Source organism: Alosa pseudoharengus, unplaced genomic scaffold, assembly GCF_046254945.1.
Source record: "Alosa pseudoharengus isolate Yale_2024_CS ecotype anadromous, Long Island Sound unplaced genomic scaffold, YU_APseudo_1.1 YU_APseudo_1.1_scf_1, whole genome shotgun sequence".
Classification (NCBI taxonomy): Eukaryota; Metazoa; Chordata; class Actinopteri; order Clupeiformes; family Clupeidae; genus Alosa; species Alosa pseudoharengus.
The window spans coordinates 37,655,186-37,680,949 of record NW_027468564.1 but is presented as its reverse complement, the minus strand read 5'-3'; the positions used below and the strand labels follow the sequence as shown (position 1 = coordinate 37,680,949).

General features: G+C 40.0%; 2 protein-coding genes and 1 long non-coding RNA gene across 9 annotated transcripts; 2 read left to right on the top strand and 1 right to left on the bottom strand.

Annotated features, from left to right (window-relative positions):
* Window position 1: 1 nt before the first annotated feature.
* Window positions 2-25,761, top strand: LOC143118632 (B-cell receptor CD22-like; the record flags this gene model as incomplete). The annotated part of the gene is made up of 7 exons (XM_076279660.1): window positions 2-239; window positions 337-579; window positions 1,321-1,638; window positions 1,752-2,006; window positions 2,189-2,461; window positions 25,611-25,695; window positions 25,740-25,761. Coding segments are annotated over 7 exons (1,434 nt in total), but the record flags the coding sequence as incomplete, so codon positions are not given.
* On the top strand, window positions 5,263-10,250 carry LOC143127294 (uncharacterized). 5 transcript variants are annotated; one of them, XM_076288710.1, is made up of 9 exons: window positions 5,263-5,474; window positions 6,235-6,339; window positions 6,445-6,511; window positions 8,738-8,831; window positions 9,027-9,110; window positions 9,225-9,314; window positions 9,412-9,504; window positions 9,636-9,712; window positions 9,833-10,250. In XM_076288710.1, the coding sequence occupies exons 2-9, from the start codon at window positions 6,260-6,262 to the stop codon at window positions 9,965-9,967; spliced, it is 720 nt and encodes a 239-aa protein (XP_076144825.1). In that variant the 5' UTR covers window positions 5,263-5,474; window positions 6,235-6,259; the 3' UTR covers window positions 9,968-10,250. The 5 variants fall into 5 exon arrangements, with proteins under 5 accessions (XP_076144825.1, XP_076144829.1, XP_076144818.1 ...); XM_076288714.1 differs by having other exon boundaries at window positions 5,263-5,479; window positions 9,839-10,250; XM_076288703.1 differs by having other exon boundaries at window positions 5,263-5,479.
* LOC143136344 (uncharacterized) lies at window positions 13,979-18,794 on the bottom strand. 3 transcript variants are annotated; one of them, XR_012989307.1, is made up of 7 exons: window positions 18,448-18,794; window positions 17,861-18,074; window positions 15,899-16,055; window positions 15,572-15,710; window positions 15,359-15,451; window positions 14,759-14,802; window positions 13,979-14,143 (listed from the first exon to the last, which is right to left on the bottom strand). It is a non-coding gene; the product is annotated as an uncharacterized LOC143136344 (long non-coding RNA). The 3 variants fall into 3 exon arrangements; XR_012989306.1 differs by having other exon boundaries at window positions 17,861-18,794; XR_012989313.1 differs by having other exon boundaries at window positions 15,609-15,710; window positions 17,861-18,794.
* Window positions 25,762-25,764: the final 3 nt, after the last annotated feature.

The following is a 25,764-nucleotide window of genomic DNA, read 5'->3' as shown; positions in this document are numbered from 1 at the left end:
AATCAGAGACACATTCTGGTACATCAAATGGAAGACTGGGACAAAAGACACGGATGACTTGAGTCTGGACTCCAGATATCAGGGGCGTGTGGAATATCTTGAGGATAAAGTCAACAACTGCACCCTACGAGTCAAGGATCTGAGAGACAGTGACACTGGGAAACAATACAGGTTCAGGTTTATAACTGATGACCCAATAGGGAAATGGAAGGGAGCTGAGGTCTCTCTGACACTTACAGGTTAGTATCATGGAAAACATGTTTTAAATTAAAATAGATTTTCTTTTTTGGAGTAATAACCTAATTAATAACCTAAATAATAACTTTTCGCACACAGATCTTCATATAATAGTAAATCCAAAACCAGTGAAGGAGGGCAAGACAGTGACACTGACCTGCAGCACCACCTGCAATCTGAGTAACAACCCCACCTACATCTGGTACAGGAACTCACAGCCTCTAAACACCTCACACACAATCAGCAACAACACCCTGTCCATACCTTCAGTTAGCAGAGAGGATGCTGGCAATTACTCCTGTGCCGTCATAGGACATGAGGGTCACCCATCACCACCTGTGTGTAAGTGTACAGATAAGTTCCTGTATGTTTTCCCAACTTTTTCTGCCACAAAGAAAGAGGAACAGAAACCACTGGGATTTACTGTCGCACTTAACACTGTTCAAGCGAATGACAGATGTCATTCTCAGGGGACATTCATTCTTATTGGTTTAAATGATGTTACAAAACACACCCATGACTAATTAAGAAACCTAGGAAGGCCTTGTTGTGCCATCCGCCCAACGTTTGATAATGAAAACACTCCCAATGTAGACTGGACATCCTACTAAATTTGAATAAGCTCTTGACTAGTGACCTTGCGCTTTAGACTGTCATAATAGTGCCCTTAAAGACGTTAAACTTTTAACAGTAAAGGCCCTATACAGGCCGGGAGCTGCAAGGACATTATTGTGTTGAACGGCGTGTTGAACTTAAATCATTGAGCCCAGTGGCAAGGACAACACAAGTCTTAGGGGCCATTAGTTCAACCCAGCGCAACTTAAAGATGAACACTGCACATGCCACTTCCTATCTGTAAACATTATTAATCTTTGTTTGTATGTGTTTTTTATATGTATTCGTGTTATTATATGTGCATTATCTGTGTGCAGTGGGGGAACCCAACTTGTTAGTGGCCATTTTTTTAGTATGTTTTTGTCCTGCTTTTAATTCTATACCTTGCTTTCACTTTTGCTGCTGCAACAATGCAATGTAGTGAAACAAATAAAGACTCAACTTAATCTTATGTAATCCATGTTTCAGGTGTGAGTGGCTGGAGTGTGACCTACACCCCACAGAGCATCTGTGCCTTGAAGGGCTCCTCAGTGGAGCTCCACAGCTATTACACATATTCTTGTGATCATACAGTCACAAAGGCATACTGGTTTATCAGAAAATATGATGATCTCAGAGGGGATGAACGTTATCAGGGTCGTGTGGATTATACTGAAAATAACCAGAATAGCCACACTCTGAGCATAAGAAACGTGAGCTTTGGTGATGCAAAATTGTATACCTTTCGATTTATAACTGATAAAGGAGGAAATTTTTCTGGTGGAGACCTTGAACTCAAAGATACAGGTATTTGCATGATAATAGCTAATTAATGACGGAAGTATCCTCAAAATGGTTTGAAGTCTTAAATATACAGTATTAAGTACGATCTAATACTAATGCAAGGGGATTTCCTTCAGGTCTACAGCTGCTGGTAGATCCTGCAACCGTGACGGAGGGAGACAGAGTGACACTGACCTGCAGCACCACCTGCAGTCTGAGTAACAACCCCACCTACATCTGGTACAGGAACTCACAGCTTCTGGGTAACTCCCACACGACTAACAGCAGGCTGGTCATAGACTCTGCCAGACCTGAAGATGCAGGCAGATACTCATGTGCTGTTCAGGGACATGAGATTCTCAACTCATCTGATAGGACCCTCGAAGTCAGATGTAAGTTAATGAGATCCATGCTTTCATACATGGATTTCGAGAAAACATTGGGGACCCTTATTTCTCCTTAATTTAACCCTCATTTAAACATTTGATCATTTAGACTACAGCACATGTGAACAGAGTTGAGGAGGTTGCTGATCAGATTGCTATTTACAATGATCATGTCCCCCATCCACTAGACTCCCCCAGGATGACCTCAGCATCACTCAACCTCTCTGGTGACATTCAGGAGGGCGACTCAGTGACTCTGACCTGCAGCAGCGATGCCAACCCACCAGTGCACAACTACACCTGGTACAGAAGGAAGCATGGATCTGAACCTGCATGGATCGGACAAGGACAAACGTACAGCATCACTAACATCAGCACTGAACACAGTGGGCTTTACTACTGTAGGGCAGAGAACAAACACGGAGCCAACACTTCCAATGACACATTTCTGGATGTGCACTGTGAGTACTGTGTGGTGCAGTTAGATTAAAACAATAAATCAGGCAGTCATACACACAATCTGAGCACAGGATTCATGTTTATCACACCCCATGCTGCTTTTATTGTAAATTTCATACATGGATTCTGAGAAAACATTGGGGACCCTTATTTTAAGACAAATAGATGTGGTCTCATCTCAATAAGAGCTGATGTATTTCTTATGAACCAAAGAAGATACATATTTGAGACTAGAACATTTCCTCTGGGTGCTGGATTGTATGACTGTATAATCTGTTAAACCGTGTTTGTAAATTGAAATTAGAGGTAATAATCTGAAATAGCATAACCTGTAACTGTGGAACTTTGGAACTGTGGAAATATACAGCGGAACATAGTCTTAGGCCCCTGTTTTGTACCCATGGCGTAAAACACGTTTTCCACCCGGCAAAAAGTTAATTTTCTTATTTTGCACGTCTATTTTTTAAACAATGTGCCCAGGGGTGTGGTAAATAACAACCTAGGGAGTGGCCTGCGTTGTCTAAAAATCGCTATTGTACACAACCTAAAACGCATTACGCCACTGACCAAGAGAAACCTGGTCAGAAGTCTATGGTGAGTTCTTTATATGTTATTTTAAGAGCGCATTGTCAACAGTCATATTGGCGGGTACACAACACACCATCCTTCTATCGTCCATGAACGCGCATCAGCGCACGTCCATGCAAAACATTACAAACTAGATGTACCGCAGAGCGGTACAAAATATGACCGCCGCCCAGTCCAGCACATTTTTTCCACAAAAATAAATCACGCTGAAAGGCCTATATGATTCTAACTGTCTCACTAAATTGCATTATCCACAATCTGTGTGGATAATCAATTTTCAAGTACCAAAACATGATTAGTTCATAGATTTCACATGTAAAATTCATTTTATACAACCCCACCTCCATCTTGCCTGTTCATAATTCTGAGAAATTCTTGAATTGTGTGCATGTGTGCATGTACATGTTTATGTTATGTGTGTGGGTGTGTGTGTGTGTGTCTGTGTGTGTGTGCGTGCTTGTGTGTGTGCCTGCGTATACATGCCTGTGCATGCAAGCGTACATATGTCTACTGTGTGAGTATGTGTCATACGCAGGGTGCGATTTGTGTCAAAACCAGAGGGGGGATGATTTTGAATAAGTTTGTAAACCCCCCCACACCCCACCCCAAAAAAAAAAAAAATGAACGAACGATTCATAGCCTAGTAATGTCATGGCTAATAATACCCTATATTATTTTTGCCACCTTTGTAACATTTTAGTTTTACTTTACCGTGGTGTATGACTAAACAGCGAGTGTGCTTGGTATGATGATCAGCTCCTCTAATGCAGGGTAGGACTACGTTTTGACAAGCATACAAATTCACCTTGTTCTTGCCCCATCTGAAATGACTTCTCTCCTTTTGCTGCCTCCATTCTTTCTGTATTTGTTGTGTAAAAAAACGTTGTATATGATGGCACTGAAGTCTTAAGTTAGTGAATTGGCTAACAGTGTTAGTTGGTAACCAAATAGCCTACACTGCGCTACACGCTGCGTAGGCTACGTGCATTCTCTCTCCTGCTGATTTGCGTTCAGTAGCCAAGTGCGTAATATTGCAAAAGTGAAAAAATAAATGTGTTTATTGTAGCCTACAGAAAATAAATAGCCTATCATACTGTCAGTTAATTGCCTACAGTGCAGTGAAGAGTTTGGAGAGTAAAGTTATAGGGCAACTTGAAGTTTTATGAAAATAATTTACGAACCAGAACATAAAGACCATGAAGCTTCTATTTCTTGCAGCTGTTAAAACACCTGCTAGATAGTTTAAATACCCACCAACATTCGTTTTTGCAGTACAGATTATTTCTAAAAGTTATTTGTCTACTACTGCCTGATTTATCAAACGAGTGCTTCTCGTTCGTCCTCCGCAAACAACCTGGTCTCACAGGAATCCGTGAAATAGCCACGGACGCTTAACTCAAAATCCGTGGTGGGCCCACGGAATCACTGAAATTTCCGTGAAACACACACGGATTTCGTTCCAATGCAAGTTAATGACAATATATTCCGTGGCTATTTCACGGATCCCCGTTTAACAACTGAGTGCAGATGTCGCTCAACGGATGTTGTTATCTTATTGGGAAACACACTTTTGATACATTCAGTTCGATTTTTATGTAATGTTAGCCTGTCAGGCGTTGCATTCCATCCCTGTTTCAACAACTGAGTGCAGATTTCGCTCAACGGAAGTTGACATTTCCGTGAAACACACACGGATTTCGTTCCAATGCAAGTTAATGACAATATATTCCGTGGCCCACACACGGATCCCCCGTTTCAACAACTGAGTACAGATTTCGGTCAACTGACTTTTATAACTTTGGGATACATGGATATTGAATAATTACAGTCGTTTCAGGACTGCATATTTGGCGTTGGCTTAAATTATGCCCTCATTTAAGTGGGATATTTAATAAAAACGTTCTCACTTCTCATTTCAGCGAGGCATAGTAACCGTTGCTAGGTAAACAAAGCCCATGTCAGAAGCGTATCCCCAGAGAATGTCAACTTAAAAAGAATAGCTTACTGATAGCACTAGTTCTTTCGTCTCAATACTGATTATGAAGTTGTTATAAATGTAATACACTACTGCAGAAATGTTTATATTGCTTAAGGTGGAAATAAAGTTCTTTGGCAAAGAGATGCATTCTGGGAAGTGATGTGTTTAAATGTAATGGCTACATATACCCAAGTTTCTTTCATTCGGAGATTTATGCTCATTATTTTACAAATTTGAGCAAGGATATAAAATATTAAGACTGTACTTTTTCATTGCTATTGATATTTTGGCGCAATTTTGTGCATCGCGTCACTGTGTGCGACGATCCCAGGGCGACGCTCGAAAAAGGAAACAGCCCCAGTGTGATAGGCTGGTTGCTGTCATGTGACACACGCCACCACAAGAAAGCGGAAACGCATCGTAGAGCGAGAGCTGGCTGGCTATGTGGGGTAAGGTAAGTTAAACTACGTTAATTTAGTAAATAATAATAATAATGGTGTTGTTTTTTGTTGTTTCGAACAAAATATAGGTATACTTATCATGACCAAAAACCCTTCATGCTGTAAAACAACTAGAATCACGCGAAATTAGTGCAATTTCTTAGTGAATGTCTTATAATGGTAAAAGACGTGGACAATGCGTGATAATTAGCCAAATAAATAATTGTTATGGTTATTTGGTTAAATTATCGAAATGAGTGCGATGGTGATTGAGATGGTGTTTGACATTAAATTATAAGCAGGTCAGTTTCACGTAATAAGCTATTTGTTTCTTTGGGTCTGGGTAATTCATGTGACAAAAAATTCTGTTATGCTACTACGGTTTTTCTGAAAAACAATGCAACATTTCTATCTCCAAAATAATGCATTTCTGAGTGTACTACGTAGTGCATGCAGCTTTTAATGTCCAAAGTAGCCTATACTGATTTTCCTGCATAAGAACTACAAATACTCCTTCAAAACTACAGTGTTGACACTTGAAGTTGTGGAGTTATATTTTAGTAGCCTATTCTATAATAGAATAAATACCCACATCAGTTTTACCCTTGTCTCACCTGTATACAAGGGTACAAGGTGTATGAATTGCAGTAGTGATCAAATGAAAAAGGAAAGAAAGGTGTCCTGATGTGTTGTTTAGGGATGGTGCTGCAATGTTTTCTCGACATATCTTTATGTCTTTTTTTTCTCCCCTCTACTTATGTTTTCACAGATCCTTGCTCCTGATATCCTGATGTATGGGTTGCATTTCATTAAATTACTCCAACAGAACACTCACAGAAAGGAGAGTGGTGTCAAACTACAAGACAGCCAGTATGTAAGCAAGGCCTTGTTTGTCCTTGTTTGGCTACTCATTTGTCAACTTCCTGAAGAGGCTGAAGCATGCTGGCCTTGACACCTCAGTCCTTGCTTCCATTAACAGCTGTGTTATGGAGTGCATCCTCACATCATGGTCTACTGCAGCGGTGGATACAGAGGACAATTGGCAGGTATTTTACATCACTTTTACATTACTTTTACTGTGATTTTGCTAGATATGGTTGTCGCTGTGCTAAATATAGGCCCATATTGTAGATTTAGATTGTTTCTACAGATTGTAGAAAGTAGATTGAACTGATACATTTAGGCCTACACTGTTAAGGGACAGCTGAATTGACCACCTAAACCATATATTTTCTGAAAGCCTATAGCCTCTAGATGTCAATTAATATACATTAAGACATGTCCCACCTTCCTACTGACTTTGGTGCATCATAAGGCGTACATAGGCCCATATTGTAGATCGAGAAACGCATTGTACAGCTGATATATTTAGGCCTACACTGTTAAGGGACAGCTGAATTGACCACCTAAACCATATATTTTCTGAAAGCCTATAGCCTCTAGATGTCAATTAATTAAGACATGTCCTACCTTCCTACTGACTTTGACATATCAAAACTCCACCTCTGAAGTGGGAGTGGTCAACTTTTTTTATGTTTTTCCTTCACAGTTTTTTTTGTGGGTGTCTCAGAGATCCCACCTTTGGAACAGTTGTCAGGGGCCTCAAGGTGGTGCCGTGCGTTTTGGTCCCATCCCTCTAGCACCTAGCTTTACCGCGCCAGCAGAGGGAAACCTTGTATGTTTCGAACCGTTTATCTCCTTCCGGGAATAATCCACCGACTCCAAACTGAGCCTGGCTTGTTTGTGATGTCCCGTTGTTCAACATATTCTGATTTCATACTGATCGGATCAACATAAGTGTGCTTTTTGGCTAAAAATTGAAAAATGGCTAAATGTTAAAGCAACACCAAAGAGTTTTTTGTACCTTAAAATAGTGTGTCCAAAATCGTTTCAGTGGTTCATCAACTCGTAACAGGGTGAACGGCACTTTCTGCATCCGCTTCGAGGCCCTCTATCGGCTATAACCGCACTATGTAAGTTTGCCGGATCGGGTAGCGGATATGTAGTTCGATGGAATGAGACATGAGAAACTACAAATTTGACTTGCATCTGATGTCGCAATACATCGTACTTTCATAAAATCATGCAACATATTCTACCTTGTCTGTGGACATTGTTATTTGCAAAGCTGGTGCTGGATAAACAAATAGTGCGTGCGACAGAGGAAAAGTTATTTTGGTGTTGCTTTAAATTGCCAAAAAAGTAGGCACAATGCTTTGCGTTACAGCTAGAGCGATGAAACTTTGCACGCTCTATGTGGGTCATGTGCAGAAGGTCTGACTTGAATTTCAGCCTCGTAGCTCCATGCTACCACCCAAAACTCCACCTCTGAAGTGGGAGTGGTCAACTTTTTTAAAGTTTTTCCTTCACTGTTTTTTTTGTGGGTGTCTCAGATATCCCACCTTTGGAACAGTTGTCAGGGGCCTCAAGGCGGTGCCGTGCGTCTTGGTCCCATCCCTCTAGCACCTAGCGTTACCGCGGCAGAAGAGGGAAACCTTGTATGTTTCGAACCATTTATCTCCTTCCGGGAATAATCCACCGACTCCAAACTGAGCCTGGCTTGTTTGTAATGTCCCGTTGTTCAACATATTCTGATTTCATACTGATCAGACCAACATAAGTGAGTTTTTTGGCTAAAAATGTAAAAATGGCTAAACAATTCCACTGCTTTGTTATTTTGCCACCATATGTACCCTAGCAACACCCAAGCAACCACCTTAATTACCCTAGCAACACCCTAGCAACCATCTTAATTACCCTAGCAACCACTTGTATAATGTCAAGCTAGCAACCACCATAGCAACCAACATGCTTACCCTAACAACCACCATAGCAACCATGTTATTTTGCATAGCAACCACCATATCTACCTTAGCAACACCATAGCAACCATTCAATTTACCCTAGCAACAACCACAATATGACCATAGTAACCACATGACATGTCCTAATGTATGTTAAATCACACCTACAACTGACCAGCTTTCAGAAAATATATGGTTTGCATGGCTGAAACTGCTTTGCCTTTGAGTTGGAGCTCAAAACTTATCATATGTGTACCTCGTTCGCCAATATACAAAATAGTGCCATGTATAGAGTTATGAACACTGATCGTATGATATGCAAAAGTCTGCAGGAAAGTAGGTCAGGCTTTCAGAATACAGTGGGACATGTCTCAATTCATGCTAATATTGGGTGCAGTGAAGAAAGAAAGGGAGGGAGGATGCTTTTAAAAGAGAGGGAAAGTATAATATTTTTAATATTGTTTTCAGATGAAGAATTGGTGCGGTGGTGAGGCTGGAGCACCCCTGGCTTTTGCCGTATGGGTTGACTTCAGCAGTGAGTCACCCACCGTTAATTTCACAGGTATATGTAATATGTTTTTATTCAACAACATTTCAATGATGAGATCTATCGAAGATGACATTCAATGGAAGAACAATTATTTTAGTATGGTCACAATCTGGCCCTGAGTTTTGATAAAAATGATATTGACATGGCAACACAAACCGAATTGATAATGGATTTTAAGGGTTTTTTTTCCGGTTACGGTTCATTTAGGGCCAAAGTATTTTGAGGCCTTTTGGACCAATGACAGGAAGGCTGAGCTGCTAAACATGTACACTAATAGGGGTGTGTCAAGTGGTATGTATAAATGAAAGTGGTGTTAAGGTTTGTTTCTGTGTCAATCCTTTCTTGAAGTTCAGAAAAGGAACCTTAACATTTGTTTTTAATGACACTGAGCGTACTGTCTTACAGATGCTTTGGGGGGTGAGAGGCCATACGTTGACCCTGATATCAGTGGCACACATTGCCGGATGGCAATTGGCTGTCTGATAAAAGAACATGGTATGACTGGCATTGTATGTTTTCAATTTCCTTATTTAAAGATCAAAATGATGCAGACTACTGAATCTGATTACACTTTAACACCCTTCTATCTCAGCACTGAGTCAGGGTTTGTCTCTGTCTGAATATCTGCCACAACACAGGCCGCCTTGGTGGCCTGAGGAATTGCCCTTTGCCTCAGTCAGTGACGGTATGTTAATATTGACCAACTATTACTGTTTCAACTGCATGCACACAGCTGTTGCAACATGATTTGACTTTTCATAAGAGTATATGATAAAACCAGTAATGATGCATTTTTTGCCATTTTTTATGGAAAAGGTGAAGGGCGTAAAGCTTTCACTGCTGAAAAGCTGAGGCAGGTGGTACGCTCATACAATGCGTATTACAATCTCCAGGTATATATACAAATGCATGAACCTGTCTAAAACCTTTTGCATACCAGTGTGTTTTACAGACTAAAACAGATTTGTACACACATATCTAACAATAATGTGCTTTTCCTTTAATCTGTTGAGCTGCAGCAGTCTGTTGAGGCACCACCATCACCCCCATCACCAGCACCAGCAGCAACACCAACAGCAGCACAAACACCACCAGCACCACAAACACCACCAGCAGCAGCGGCAGATCGTAAAGAAGGATCACAATGAATACTACATGTCATTTCCTTTAATGTGTCAACATCTTTTGGAAAAGTAAAGCATCTATCATCATAAAGCAATCTCACTTTTCTTTGTTGATAAGCTACGTGTTTTTCATCGTAATTGATTCAATATCCAAGTGTGACAGTTTTGGTGTACCATGAACAGAACAGGACAATTGGAAACAGTTAGCCACCTATGTTACAGAGTCTAAAAATAAGCAGATAGCACTAGCAGATTTAGAAATAGCTTCTTTCCCAATGCAATAACAATAAAGGAATTCATTAATTTAGTCATTTCAGTTTGTATTACTACTTTCATTATTATTGTTGTAATCTCACATGTACTATGGCTATCATAATTAAAATTAGATAGATACATAGATAATGTGTCAGTGAAAATACATATATGAGCCAACTGTTCCAGCAAGGAGGAAGATGGGGTATGGATATCGGGCATGCATATCCACTCCTAGGCCTATTCTCCTACACTCCCCCTGTAGTAGCCAGCATTACATTGAAATCTCTCACTTTGGCCTATAGGACACTGACTGGATCTGCTCCTTGTTATTTTAATTCAATGATCAAGATGTACTTCCCCAACCGCCCACTGCTGTCTTCTGATTACCATTTGTTCTGTCGACCACTCATGAACGCTAAATTCAAGACTCTTCCTCAGTGGTTCCATCTGGGTGCAATAAGTTGCACAGTGCTCTTTGTTCCTGTGATAGTTTACAGTGTTTTAAAAGGGGTCTAAAGGCACATTTGTTCAACATGCACTTAGTCCATTAAACAGTAAGCAACTTGTTATTATATCATTGATTGAATGGGCATTTGTTTATTAGCCTATTGCTTGTCCTTATTACAGTCTGATCAACATCTTAATTTATTCCCTGTTCAATTTAAGTGTTATATCGTTTTATATATTTATATGTTGCTTTGAACAGCAAAGATTAGGATAATGAGCCTCCTTATTCTTCAGCCAAGCAGGTAGGCCTACGGGGCGTTGCCTAGCAACAAGGGTCAGAAGTAGCCTACTGTACACGTTTTTCGATATTTTGTGGAATTATACTTCTTTTCATTGAATGCCAATGAGTCATGTACTAACTTGCTTTAACTATTTCTCTACATATTATACCCAGCAAAAGTCGTCTGTGCCAGTGTTTTGCATCCTAACAATAATTTGTTTATGTTTTAATACAAAGCCGTTTTAATGAACTACAAATTCGGCGCCATTGTTATAAAGCAGCGTTGAAATGAACGCTACACGTCATGGGGCATGTAGTCTAATTACAGAAATAGCTATAATTTCAAAATTACAAAAATATTTGTATATATAACATGAGAAACATGCTTGAATTATTAAGATGTATCACCTGCTTGACTATAAAGTCAAAAGCTTGCAACATTTGTAATATTTTTAAATACATGTTATTTTCCCATTTTTGCACATGAGGTAGCCTACATATATCATTGCATATATCAGATAAAAGCACAATATAGATGTTATGAGGTGCTTGGTTTGATCCATGAACTTGTGTGCATCCAAAATCTCTTATTGCAAAATCCTTAGAGAAGCTGATTAAAGCTGAGCTCCTAATCAAGGTGCAACCTCTCTTGGATCCTTCCCAGTTTGCCTATAGGGCCAAGAGGGGGGTGCAGGATGCTACCATCACTCTACTAAGTCTTCTCTATAAACACCTGGAGGAAAGTGGGAATCATGCAAGGTTGCTCTTTGTAGATTTCTCCTCGGCATTTAACACCATCCAACCCCACCTACTGATTGAGAAACTACTGAACAACTTTAGCCTTGACCCAAGCCTGATTGGTTGGCTACTTGATTTCCTCAGCAGAGTTCAGAGAGTGAGGGTAAATAAAGTGCTGTCCAGTGGCCTAACATCATCCACAGGCTCACCTCAGGGGTGTGTTCTCTCCCCCCTGTTGTACATACTGTACAACAATGACTGCCGCAGCCAGTATGACAACAGGCACATTCTAAAATTTGCAGATGACTCTGTAATTGTCAGTCTCCTGAATTCCCATGAGAATGAGCATGGCCCTGTTATCAATGAATTTGTGTCATGGTGTGAAGATGCTTTTTTGCATCTGAACATCAGTAAAACCAAGGACATGTCCATAGATTTCAGACGCCTTCCCCCTGTTCCAAAGCACAGTGTCATCAACGATCAAGATGTTGAAATTGTATCATCTTACAAGTACCTAGGCACCTTGATTGATGACCGGCTTAAGTTCGACCTGAACACCACCTCGGTGTGCAAGAGAGGGCAACAAAGACTCTCTGCACTTAGGAAACTGGCTAAGTTTCAGGTGGACAAAACATTGATGGCATTGTTTTACAAAGCTTTTATTGAGTCAATCCTTATTCTCCATTATCTGCTGGTATGGAAATGTCACCATCAGAGACAAAAATGCACTTTCCAAGATAGTAAATGTGGCCAGTAAGATAGTGGGAGTGAAGTTTGTTAGTCTCACCGAATATTTTAATAAGCAGGTGTTCAACAAAGCGATACAAATATATCAAGACACAAGCCATCCCCTGTATTCTGAATACGTGCTGCTGCCACCTGGCTTGCGTCTGTTGGCATCCTATTGCTTTTAAACAGAGGTACAAAAATTCCTTCATCCCCTTTTCTATTCAAGTACTGAATGTACACAACAGGAAAAGATAGATTTGTCCATTTAGTGACCCCCCCCCCATATTCATTCACTTCCTCCTCTTATATCTAACTTATTTAATTAAGTTTTATCTTGGTTTTACTGACTTTTTAGGCATTGTCAGACCTATTTATGTCGTGTGGTATGTGATCCTGTCTGCAATCAAATTGCCCATTTGGGACAAAGAAATAAACTGAACTTGAAAACTGTCAAAAAATGCAGCCGAATAGCTGTGTGGATGGTACTTTGCAGGGCTGTCGCGTAGGTCAAAACTGACCAGCAGAACTGACCATGTCATGCAAATTATGTTTATTTCATATCAAAACACTTGCATCAGATAAAAGCACAATATAGATGTTATGAGGTGCTTGGTGTACTCAAGTAAATGTACTCCGTTACTGTCTGGCTCCGACTGCGCTGTAGTAGAATTTGCTATATGCACATGATGGGAATGCTCTATGTGTCTCTGCTGTCTTTGAAATGGCAGGTTATCTTTTGTGTGTATTCCTGTTTTGCTTTACTGATGCTAGGGGAAAGTTTGGCTCTCGTTCTCAGATCAGTTTCATCCTTGGCTCTGAAGGCGTTCTCGGCTGCCTATGGACATCTCCTGTCATGTCTTCTAGTTAGCCGGGTCTTTGTGTGTGTCACATCATTGATGCACTTACTGATGTAAGAAGTAACAGGAGCTCCCATGCCACAAGGCACCTGGACCCTCTAGACCACAGTCAAAAACAACAGCAAGTATACTACAATAGCAACAATGACTTAAAACAAATATCAAAAGCAGTAATTACTCTGTGGCACTTTTAAATGTTTAGTGAATTAAAGTTCTTCTGCCAGTTTGTCCTAACAACTGCAATACAAGAAGTAGTGGGAGACAAGCTAACAACACACAACACGGTGATTCTTTGTTGAGAAAACAGGGTGGTAAAACATGTGTGATACTTCCTATTCAATATGGCAACTGTTTGAATGGGAGCAGGAGGTAGTAAGGACCTAGTACTTCAGAGTAATATTGACTTCATAGATCATAACCTGGTACAGTATCCAGTAATAATTTGAATAATGGACAATAGTTGGAAAGGCATGTGCATCATTTACACAATGGTCAAAGCTTTACATGTGTCTGGTGTTGCGGGATAACTAATGTCATCAAGGCAAAATATGGGTTGATTTGTCAATATTTTATTATGTTAACTTTACCAGGTGTGGATCTAGTTTGAGATGCAATAAAGTGTGTTCAAATCTCTTTGTGCCAACACCCCTCCCCTGCAAACAATTCAGCTTTAACAATATCATGCTATGATAGGTTCAAGGATGAAGGTTCAACATTTTGATGTTATTTCAGTAGTAGTCTTTATTAACTTATATTATATAAAAAAATACAAAAGAACAACACTCAGCTAAAACATTTGTTGACTGTTGAGTGAGTGAGTGAGTGAGTGTGTGTGTGTGTGTGTGTGTAGATCTTTATCTTGCAGGCTCCCAGGTTGGCAGACAGGTTTTCCCGCTGAGAAAAAAGGGGGAAGATGGTTAGTGAAAAAGACTGTAACCTGTATTCCAGTTTGATTAGATATTCTAGTGGAGGGATGTTTAGATTAACCAATGTCATAATAGTGTTACAACTAATAAAATATCTGAATACTCCACAGTATGGAAATAAAAAAAACTGGGCCCTGACATTCTGAATTGACAAAAGTTACATTATCAACATCTCAGGTTAGTACATTTACAAGTTCAGAGTGCAAATGAATAAAAAATAGTTTATAGCTCACACTCACCCCAGACAACACTCTACTACCAATTGCCATAAAACCCTACTGTTCATACTTGAATTTCCCCTTGGGCCTACTGTTCATACTTGAATTTCCCCTTGGGGATCAATAAAGTATCTTTCTATCCATCTAAAACATCAGGTACACAGGAGTGTTACAATATAAACTGATTTACGGTATATATGTTTACATGTAGCCTGCAGTACCGGTATATAACTAAATTATAGCATAGACTATAATAACTAAATCTGGTACATTTACATGTCCTACAGTATATGTATGGCTGCTGGAACAACGTAATTTCCCTTTGTGTAATTGTGAGTATCTGGTGTAAAAGATAACCAACTCACCACATTTTGGAAGGCACCCAATCTATTAAGATCTCCATCTTCCCCTGTGGCAGGCAAACAAAGACAAAGAAAAATAGTGTCTTGCTTAAAAAGATAACATTGCACTCAACTTAACATTCAAATTTTAACACTTCACATCAGTGACTATCAGCGTTTTGTAGACACGTAACACTTTTTATGATGTTCAGTTAATATCTCCTCATGGTCCACTCACTTTACATTCCCTATACGAGCTGTAAAACATCCTGGTCAATTTACACAGTCCCATAAACTGGAACATAGAGTAACTGCAGACAAACATTCTGGGGTTGGTAGCATCTCTAACAATACTAAAACATGCCGTGAATATTTTTCAGAGAATACTTTATATTATATTTATATATAATATAGGGGTGAGTTATCTCTGGCGTGTCTTGTTCGGGATTTTGAACATAAACACAAAGATGAACAAACGCATTATCTGGTACGATTACTGATACTGACAGTTACTGATCACTGATTTCAATTATTCCGCAGTGCCATTATACATTTTTAAAAGTGATCAAAAAGTACTGTTACATCATCCATTGTTTTATTTGCAATTTTGTGTATGGAAATAACCTTTGTCTTTCTCTTTTTTAGTACTCTTCTGTACTGCTGCTTGTACATAGGGCTGTTGTGGGGGCACTCGTTCTTCACTTCCTTTTCTAGAAACTGTTTGACATAAGCAAATAGTAGTATGTTAATGAAAATGTTAACATACATACAGAACACAAATAACAAGCATATCATATAATTCATCATACAGTGTACAGATTAGGGCCTGTATCTTACATTCTCCGCAACTGACTTTCTTCCCTAACGCAATTACCATTGCTAATCTACACTTGGTGGAAAGCCACATTTTCTGACATGAAGATGGCCTCCTCTCATTGACCCGGCAAATTGTTTGGATCGGTCAGCGCTTTCTTTCCTGAAAGAATACAAGCAACACAAACAATACACAATGTACAATAAGGTCAAATGTGAAATTTAGGAGTGATGTCATGATATTTTTCTGTACATTTTGTTATTTGATGTCATCTAATTTTCAGTGTCCCACATTTTTTCAGAATTGGGGTTGTATAGAGACGTTATAATGTATAGAAAATGTGGAATTACCTTTAACCATTAAGGTGAAAATGTCCTTAATGTTATTGAGGCATTTACTTTCCCCCCCACTTAACCTCAGGCCCTGAGGGAGAAGCATTTGTGGGTTTCTCTTTGGGTATTCAAGAAGGAGGACGGGACTCCAGCCCACAGCATTGAGCTTCTCAATCTGAAAAAAAAAAAAACCCTGTTACTTTAAAAAAACATTTATAAATTGTGCCAGTGATATATGTTTACGTTTATGTATTTAGCAGACGCTTTTATCCAAAGCAACATACATATAAATTACAACACGCTACGGGCTAGCAGATGCTACGGGAATGCACTAGTTGAGAATGTACTAGTTGAGAATGTACTTGTTGAGAGTGTATGTGGGAAAGGTGTGAAAATATGTGCGTGGGTTTGGTGTGCATGTCTATTTGCATGTGTGCATGATTCATGTATGAACGTGTCACTACAGGAGCATAGTAGAGGTATTACTCATTTTGACACTTCATTCTTAAAGGTTGTATCAGTGATCCTGGCGGATATTGCCTGTGTTTTTGTTATTGTTTATGTTCAAATTTCTTAGCAGACGTTTTTTGTCCGATATATAACTCATTTTATATTTTGTCTGAGGACCAAACAAGACACAAGAGATAACTCAACCTTACCACCAGTATTCATTTTTAAAAAATCCATGCAATGCTTGGTTATTGTTAGTGGTGTACTACCAACCACAATGTTAATGTCCGGTATACTCCGCGGTTTGCGGTGCATGGGCTGCGTAAAAATACCAGAGTCTTTTTCAGCGCCTAGAATGACAGGAGAGCTAGCCGACCATGAGAAAATATTAGCTGAACATTATAAAAGTGTTTTGTCTTTACAAATCGCTCATCATCACTGATACAACCTTTAACCTAACATTAGTACTATGGTAATGTAACCAGGGCCTGTGCTAGCCATTTGGGTGCCCAAAGCACAAATGCATGGTGCCACTCTGGTGCCCCCACTATTTTGGATACTTTATATTGTTGGTTGGTTTAATAGGCCTACTGTTGGCAATGAAAAGTCGTAAATCTACTATGGGTCTCCAACGTCGCTCTGTCAGTAGCCTGGCTGCCTGCCCCTTCTGAAGGCTAAAGCAGTAGGCTACCTTTAAACATAATTGTTGCTGAGAGGAATCCCAGCCTACGAATTCAATAACAAAATAAATCATGCATAATTAAAAATTACCTTGATTTAGGCTACTTGGGTATGGCATAAGGCTTGGCTACACACAGTAAGGTTAATGTGCAAAAAATGAATGAAGTGGCTATTGGCTCGCAAATAAACAGCGGATGGAAAACCTGACACAGTTTGAACTAAATTTAAACTGAACATTGAAGCATAAAATACCAATCATATTTGATATTGGCCATGAGTTCCAACATTGAGCAATATAATCAAACAATCCAAAAGTTAATTAGGCATAAATCCAAACTAGACCGAGAATCTTCTGCTTTTGATACCATGCCACTCCAAATGTGTCTCACCATAAAACGCAGGAAAAAATACCTTAGGCCTGTTGTCCATGAAGGCATGCCTGGCAAATTGATATTTTATGAAGATGTAACTGGTTGCTTTGCTTTCATTAATGGTTTAGCTAGTCAAGTTTGCAAGGAAGAGACATAACGTGTGAACAGGCCACAATATCCAGTAGGGACGCGCTCACACAGATGCGGTAGCGGGCAGGAGAACTGTTAGCACAGGCTTTACATAAAATTATTCAACAGAAGCCTTATAAGAAATAAATGCCTGCCTCGAATAAAGGCCTGTGGTTTGCACAACCTAAGTAGCCTAAATAAAAGACCCGCCACAATTTGAGGATTTGCGGCATGATGATTTTCTACGAGCTATATTTTTTTGGTGCCCCCCAGGCACTTGGTGCCCCACGCGCAGTGCATGTTCTGCTTGTGCGGAGCACCGACACTGAATGTAGCACAAATGACTTACCAGAATAATAGCATCATCCATCAGATGGGAGGTCAGTTGATTCTTTTTGGTATTGGCCTCCCAGGTTTCCTTTTTTTCATTGAAGCTTTCTAGTTGTTTTTTTTGCCTCAGCTTCTGTGGCTGTGGTGCCGTGCATACTGGGCATATTTTGCACCCATTAAAAATGGATGCAAGACATGCAGGGCATTTTTTTTTTTAACCCTCCCATGACAGGCTGCAAAAAATCAACAAGAAAAGCATACCGGTAATTAGAATTGCTATTGTTTAAAAATACAAATTCCTCAGTTGTTTAGAGAGATTGAACCATTAAACAACATGTTCAGTCTTTCAACTCAGTTGTAATAAAGGCAATCCTGTAATAAACAAGATTTCATCTATTTCAAGACTGATATTTGGGACCAACTCAGGGTATCTAGTATAACACTATGCGATTTGCTGTTCCTACATTAAACGTGGATTGATGATTCGGTGTTCCCCCAATGCCAATTGGATATTTAACAGAATCCGATGCTCTTCAGGTTAACAATAATAAAGTAACAATTTAGTGTCTTTCAAATTTGTGAAAATAAAAATCTTGGAATACTTACTATATGAGAATAAAAAAGGTTGAGTGTGTGTGTCTGTGTGTGTGTGTGTGTGAGAGAGAGAGAGAGAGAGAGAGAGACAAGCATGTATCTCGTAAATTATCTGTAACAAAGACAAAAAACATTATTAGAATGATATTTTATCTCTACATTATTAGCAAAAATGATAGATATGATATGATTACTAGTTACATGTTCTACAAGAATAGAATCTCCTTGACTCTAATCGCCTGACCATCAAATTGCTCAGTAACCATTCATGTTATATTCTACACAAGAATGATTGAAGCACATGCGTACATTGCATACACATAAGATATCATATCCACTTGGCGCCTACTACTACTACTTTTGCATACCCCCCCCCCCCCCCCCCAAAAAAAAAAAACAACCCCTGCTGATCTGCACCATCTATCTATCATAATATATAAAGCAACAATCGTCTGTGTGTCTGTGGCTCGCTGGGTACTTGTATAAACTTAGCCTTGCCAGACTTATAAACGCTTTAACTTCAAGTAGTAGCATGAACTATACAGGATGAAACCATTTGGCTTAGCTAGCTGCTAATGTGGCATCCAAAAGCCCATGTCTGGTTGCCCAGTTGGCAAGTAGCTGCTACTTCAGAAAGTTAATGTTGAGCCCTGAACACAAAATTTTGCTGGCGCAGAACTTAGGTGGAAGCGTGTTACACATATATGCAAATTGTGCCACATAGCTGGCGATGCCAAAAGTACACGTCCAAATCAATGTAAATAAACCAACAGCAGAGTTCCGAATTAGCTAATCTATCTAGCTAGCAGAGGCTCTGGCTAAATACGTTGCATTTTATTTTGATGCAACAAAGAATTGTATTATGTCAGTCTCTTTCAAATACAGCTCTTACAGTGGAGTTCGAAATAAACAAATAGGAGGACATAATTGTTTTGGCCAAAACTCAATTTTAGACATGTTAAATGCCTATGCATTTCTCTTGCTTATTAGACCCTTGTACTTACCGCTCGGAATCTCGCCCAGGCAATGGTTTCTGGGATCGTCGCACACAGTGACGCGATGCACAAAATTGCGCCAAAATATCAATAGCAATGAAAAAGTACAGTCTTAATATTTTATATCCTTGCTCAAATTTGTAAAATAATGAGCATAAATCTCCGAATGAAAGAAACTTGGGTATATGTAGCCATTACATTTAAACACATCACTTCCCAGAATGCATCTCTTTGCCAAAGAACTTTATTTCCACCTTAAGCAATATAAACATTTCTGCAGTAGTGTATTACATTTATAACAACTTCATAATCAGTATTGAGACGAAAGAACTAGTGCTATCAGTAAGCTATTCTTTTTAAGTTGACATTCTCTGGGGATACGCTTCTGACATGGGCTTTGTTTACCTAGCAACGGTTACTATGCCTCGCTGAAATGAGAAGTGAGAACGTTTTTATTAAATATCCCACTTAAATAAGGGCATAATTTAAGCCAACGCCAAATATGCAGTCCTGAAACGACTGTAATTATTCAATATCCATGTATCCCAAAGTTATAAAAGTCAGTTGAAACGGGGGATCCGTGTGTGGGCCACGGAATATATTGTCATTAACTTGCATTGGAACGAAATCCGTGTGTGTTTCACGGAAATGTCAACTTCCGTTGAGCGAAATCTGCACTCAGTTGTTGAAACAGGGATGGAATGCAACGCCTGACAGGCTAACATTACATAAAAATCGAACTGAATGTATCAAAAGTGTGTTTCCCAATAAGATAACAACATCCGTTGAGCGAAATCTGCACTCAGTTGTTAAACGGGGATCCGTGAAATAGCCACGGAATATATTGTCATTAACTTGCATTGGAACGAAATCCGTGTGTGTTTCACGGAAATGTAACTTCCGTTGAGCGAAATCTGCACTCAGTTGTTGAAACAGGGATGGAATGCAACGCCTGACAGGCTAACATTACACAGACACTAAAAAAGGCAATAAAAATCGAACTGAATGTATCAAAAGTGTGTTTCCCAATAAGATAACAACGTCCGTTGAGCGAAATCTGCACTCAGTTGTTTAAACGGGGATCCGTGAAATAGCCACGGGATATGAGTGTCATTAACTTGCATTGAATCGAAATCCGTGTGAGTTTCACGGAAATTTCAGTGATTCCGTGGGCCCACCACGGATTTTGAGTTAAGCGTCCGTGGCTATTTCACGGATTCCTGTGAGACCAGGTTGCCGCAAACTACAGGTGTTTCGGTAGAGAGCCATTGAATAAGCGATGCCAAGCAATTTCTGTAACACTTTTTGTGACATTCAGCAAATATCTCCTCATTTAATGTAAGTTCCTTCGGACAATAGGCCTACGTTCTACTCTACGTGCAGTTGTCCTCCATCTCAGTTGCATCAGTTTTCTAATTTTGAAGGTTCTAAAACATTATTAGGCTTCACTGAATCCTTCTCGTTTCATTTGTCCAGCTAACTTTTCCATTGAACCTAGCCATTTATGATGGATTACACACTCGACATTCTGAAATGTCCTGCACGATCAAGGCCAAATTAAGTTATCACGCAGCCACTGTGTCAGCAGCATCAGTGCTGACGGTGACGGTGCATTTCTGATGTCAGATTATTATGTAGGCTAGCCTACTAGACTGTTCTCACGTTGCAGCGCTTTACTTATATGAAGTAGCATTAATCAATATGAGGGGCAGAGGGAGATAAATGTTGTCCCCCCCGACGATAAAAATAATTTAGCAGAGGTAGGGATAGGAAAACCAGAGGTGGGGAAATCCTCACCATCCCCCCCTACAAATCGCACCCTGGTCATACGTATGATTACTGTGAATGTATGTGTGTGTGTGTATATCTGTTTGTTCACATGTGTGCACATGAAATGGGTTAACATGACCCCTGGAGGCAAACATACGGAAAAAAATGGTCATCCTAGTCCCTACAGTTCTCAAGATATTCACAGAAAACTGTGTCTGCCCTACCCTCCTTTCGGGGGGTCCAGTCCAGCGGGGGGGGCAACAGATCAAAACGAAAAATGACGGTTCCATGCTATCCATATGGGGTTACATGCCCACCAAGTTTTGTGTACCCCGGTCTTTCAGTGTCCCGGGAATCATTGACGGAAATTTGGACATGCGAAAAAGAAAAAAAAAAAAAAAAAAAAAAAAAAAAAATCTGACTAAACCTATATGACCGCCGCTTCGCTGCGCGGCAGTCATAATTACACGATTACAATGGGAAACATGATTAAAATAAAGATATTACAAAATACATCTCACAATGAGTAGTTATTCACCATCATTTGCAAATTGGTAATGACGGTTAAAAGTGATTAGGGGAGAGGCGAGAGACACATATGGAGCACAGCTGAAGATGCAAGATGTCACGAGATATAAGCAACTGCTCTGCAGGATAAACGTTGTTTTATTCAGTCATTTGAACAATATTACGATAAATGTTGCTTTTTCCAGCCTATGTTTTCGATGGTAACCCATTGTCAGTCAATAGTGAAAGTAACTTACTGTGTATAACTGTTTTGTCTTTGAATTACAATACAGTGAAGTGAGTTTCACTTTGCCAATGAGTGCAAATAATAGACGAGTGCAAATGCGTGAAGGCTATACTATGCTAGGTTTTAGTAAAGCATGGTTTAGTGGAAGGACTGTCCCATACGGTCTGGTAAGCAGACTCCTTCGGGCTGTATTTTGGGTCACCAGCGCATGGCGTAAAGTTCGTTATTCACCGGCGCGAAGTTGAATTCGTTATTTTGCACCTTTATTTTTTAAGCATTGCGCCCAGGGGTGTGGCAATTAACAACCTAGGGAGGGACCTGGCCATTGTCTAAAAATCGCTATCATACACCACCTAAACCTGGTCAGAAGTCAATGGCGAGTTGTTCATATGCTATTTTAAGAGCGCATGTCAACAGTCATATTGGTAGGTGCACGCACCATCCTTCTATCATTCATGAACGCACACCAGCGCACGTCCATGCAAAGCATTACAAATTGCACGATTACAATGGTAAACATAATTAGAATAAAGATATTACGAAATACTGTACATCTCATGATGAGTAGTTATTCACCATCATTTGCAAATTGGTAATGATGGTTAAAAGTGATTAGGGGAGAGGCGAGAGACACGTATGGAGCACAGCTGAAGACGCACTGTCACGAGATATAAGCAACTCCTCTGCAGGATAAATGTTGTTTTATTCAGTCATTTGAGCAACATTAGGGTAAGTGTTGCTTTTTCCAGCCTATGTTTTCGATGGTAACCCATTGTCAGTCAATAGTGAAAGTAACTGCATATAACTGTCTTGTCGTTGACTGACTCCTTGGTGAAGTTAGTTTCACTTTGCCAATGAGTTCAAATAATAGACGAGTGCAAATGCGTGAAGGCTATGCTAGGTTTTAGTAAAGCATGGTTTAAGAATGACTATTCCATACGGTCTCGCAAGCAGCCTCCTTCAAATGCGCCGTTGAATGCCAAAATACTGATGCATTTATTTGACATATCGCGCGTTGCGCCGTTAAAGGGAATGACAGATGTCATTCTCATTGGTTTAAAATGATGTTACGCCCCAAACACACCCATATGACTGATTAAAAGACCTAGGAACACCTTGTTACGCCATGCGCTCCACTTTTGAGAACGAAACCCCTCCCAATGTGAACTGGACATCCTACTAAATTTGAATAGACTTTTGACGAGTGACGATGCACTTTAGAATGTCATGATAGGGCCCTTCAAATGCGCCGATGACTGTCAAAATACCGATGCATTCTTTGACGTCGTGCTTCGTGCTGTTAAAGGGAATGACAGATGTCATTCTCATTGGTTAAAATGATGTTACGCCCCAAACACACCCATGACATCCTACTAAATTTGAATAAGCTTTTATAGTGACCATGCGCTTTAGACTGTCATAAGTGCCCACAGTCACTAGTGGTACAGATAAGTGTAACATGTACGTTTTTGGACTGAAAACAGAAACTGATATATTATTTTTTTCCACCTTAAGTGCCCGAAGCAACGGTCATACAGGTTTAGTCAGATTTGTGTCCCCCCCCCCCCCCCCCCCCCCCCCCCCCCCGCTTGACTGGACCCCCCGAAAGGAGGGTAAGGCGGACACAATTTTCTGTGAATATCTCGAGAACCATAGGGTTTAGGAGGACCACCTTTTTTTGTATGTTGATCTTAAGGGGCCCTGTCAACCCATTCCATAACCACTCATTTCATGTATAGCGCCACCTAGTTAAAAAACGAAAAAGTAAAAATGAGGTATTGTAATTGCAGGTAGTGATCTAACATGGTCAAAACTGCACGAAATTGGAAGTGTAGGATCATTATGACACCCTCTAAATGCACGCCAAGTTTCGTGGAATTCCGTTCATGGGAGGCCATACAATAAATTAATTTATGTTACTGTACACCAACTAGCCTGAAAGTGGCCGGACACAGTTTTCTGTGAATAACTCGAGATCCGTAGGGCCTAGGAGGACCACATTTTTGGTCTTAAGGGGTCATGTCAACACCATCACATTACCACTCATTTCATGTATAGCGCCACCTAGTTAAAAATTAAAAGGCAAAAAATTAGGTGTTGTAATCACAATATCTCTGGCTGACATGGTCAAAACTGCACGAAATTGAAAGTGTAGGATCATTATGACACCCTCTGCATGCCAAGTTTCGTGGACTTTCGTTCATGGGGGGCCATACAATAAATTAATTTATGTGTACATTTAGTGACCGTACACTTGAGAACCGTAGGGCCTAGGATGACCAATTTTTTGCGTATGTTTGCCTCCAGGGGTCATGTCAACCCATTCCATATGCACAAATGTGCATAAACATATATCCACACACACACATACATTCACAGTAATGACACATACACACACAGTAGACATATGTACACATGCATGCACATGCACACACACAGGCACACCCACAAGCACATGCACACACACACACACACACACACACACACACACACACACACACACACACACACACTCACACACACAAACATAAACACGTACACGCACACATGCACACAATTCAAGAATTTCTCAGAATTATGAACAAGCAAGATGGGGGTGGGGTTGTATAAAATGTATTTTACATGTGAAATCTATGAACTAATCATGTTTTGGTACTTGTTGTCTAGCAGATACCAGTGAGAATTGAGTGTGCATAATGCAATTCAGTGAGACGGTTAGAATCATATATGCCTTTCACCTTTTGTTTTTAGCCAGCAGCCAGACCAGCAGATACCCTGAATTTGCTGAATTACTGAAGCTAAGCAGGCATAGTTAGTACTTGGATAAGAAACTTCCTTGGAAGAGTAGGTTTCTGCTGGAAGTGGTGTTGGTGGCTGGCCAGTAGGTGGCACTCTTCCCTGTGGCCAAAAGCCACCAAACAAATATCAATCCCAATGTCCTATTGCAGTGACAGGGACACTGTACTGCAGGAGATGTTTTCCTTTGCATGAATGTTAAATTGAGGTCCTGACTCACCATGGTTGTTAAAGATTTCATGGCACTTATCGTAAAGAGTAGGTGGTTCCCTGATTTGCTTTATTTTTGTACACATAAATAAAGACAAGACAGACACACATGCACACACTCACACACACATAAAAACACACACACACATACACACACGATACGCACAACAACGCACATGCACCCACACATACAAACACACTTACATACACAAACACACGCACACACACATACACACACACACACACACACAAAACACATATACACCAAAACAACCAAACACTCTGCACACACTCAATTACAAACACACAAAAAAGGAACAAAGTAGGAAATGAACACAATTTGACAAGCGTGACTTATTTTTATGGAAAAAATGTGCTGGACTGGGCGGCGGTCATATTTTGTACTGCTCTGCGGTACATCTTGTTTCAGTTCAGTTCAGTTCATTCAGTAATATCATATCATAACTACAGTACTTTTGGCAAGTCAATAGCACACCTTACTATATTTTCTTGTTAATTCTATTATAAAATGAAATGAAAAAACAAACATATTGGACCATACGTATTGCATTGAAATAGAAGAAATCAATGATGATTTATCTGCTTCAACTGATTTCTTTCTCCGTTTATTTTCCCTTTTAAATCTGCAGATGCTCCAAGGAACACCTCAGTATCAGTCAGTCAGACTCTGACCTGCAGCAGTGATGCCAACCCACCAGTGCACACCTACACCTGGTACAAAAGGAAGCATGGGTCTGAACCTGCATGGATTGGACAAGGACAAACATACAGCATCACTAACAT

Bases quoted from the DNA above. Each gene is read 5' to 3' on its own strand.
- LOC143127294 (XM_076288710.1), top strand. From the start codon at position 6,260: ATGGGTTGCATTTCATTAAATTACTCCAACAGAACACTCACAGAAAGG. The intron at 8,832-9,026 runs GTATATGTAATA...CGGTTCATTTAG, and splicing joins ACCCACCGTTAATTTCACAG to GGCCAAAGTATTTTGAGGCC. The intron at 9,713-9,832 runs GTATATATACAA...TAATCTGTTGAG, and splicing joins ATGCGTATTACAATCTCCAG to CTGCAGCAGTCTGTTGAGGC.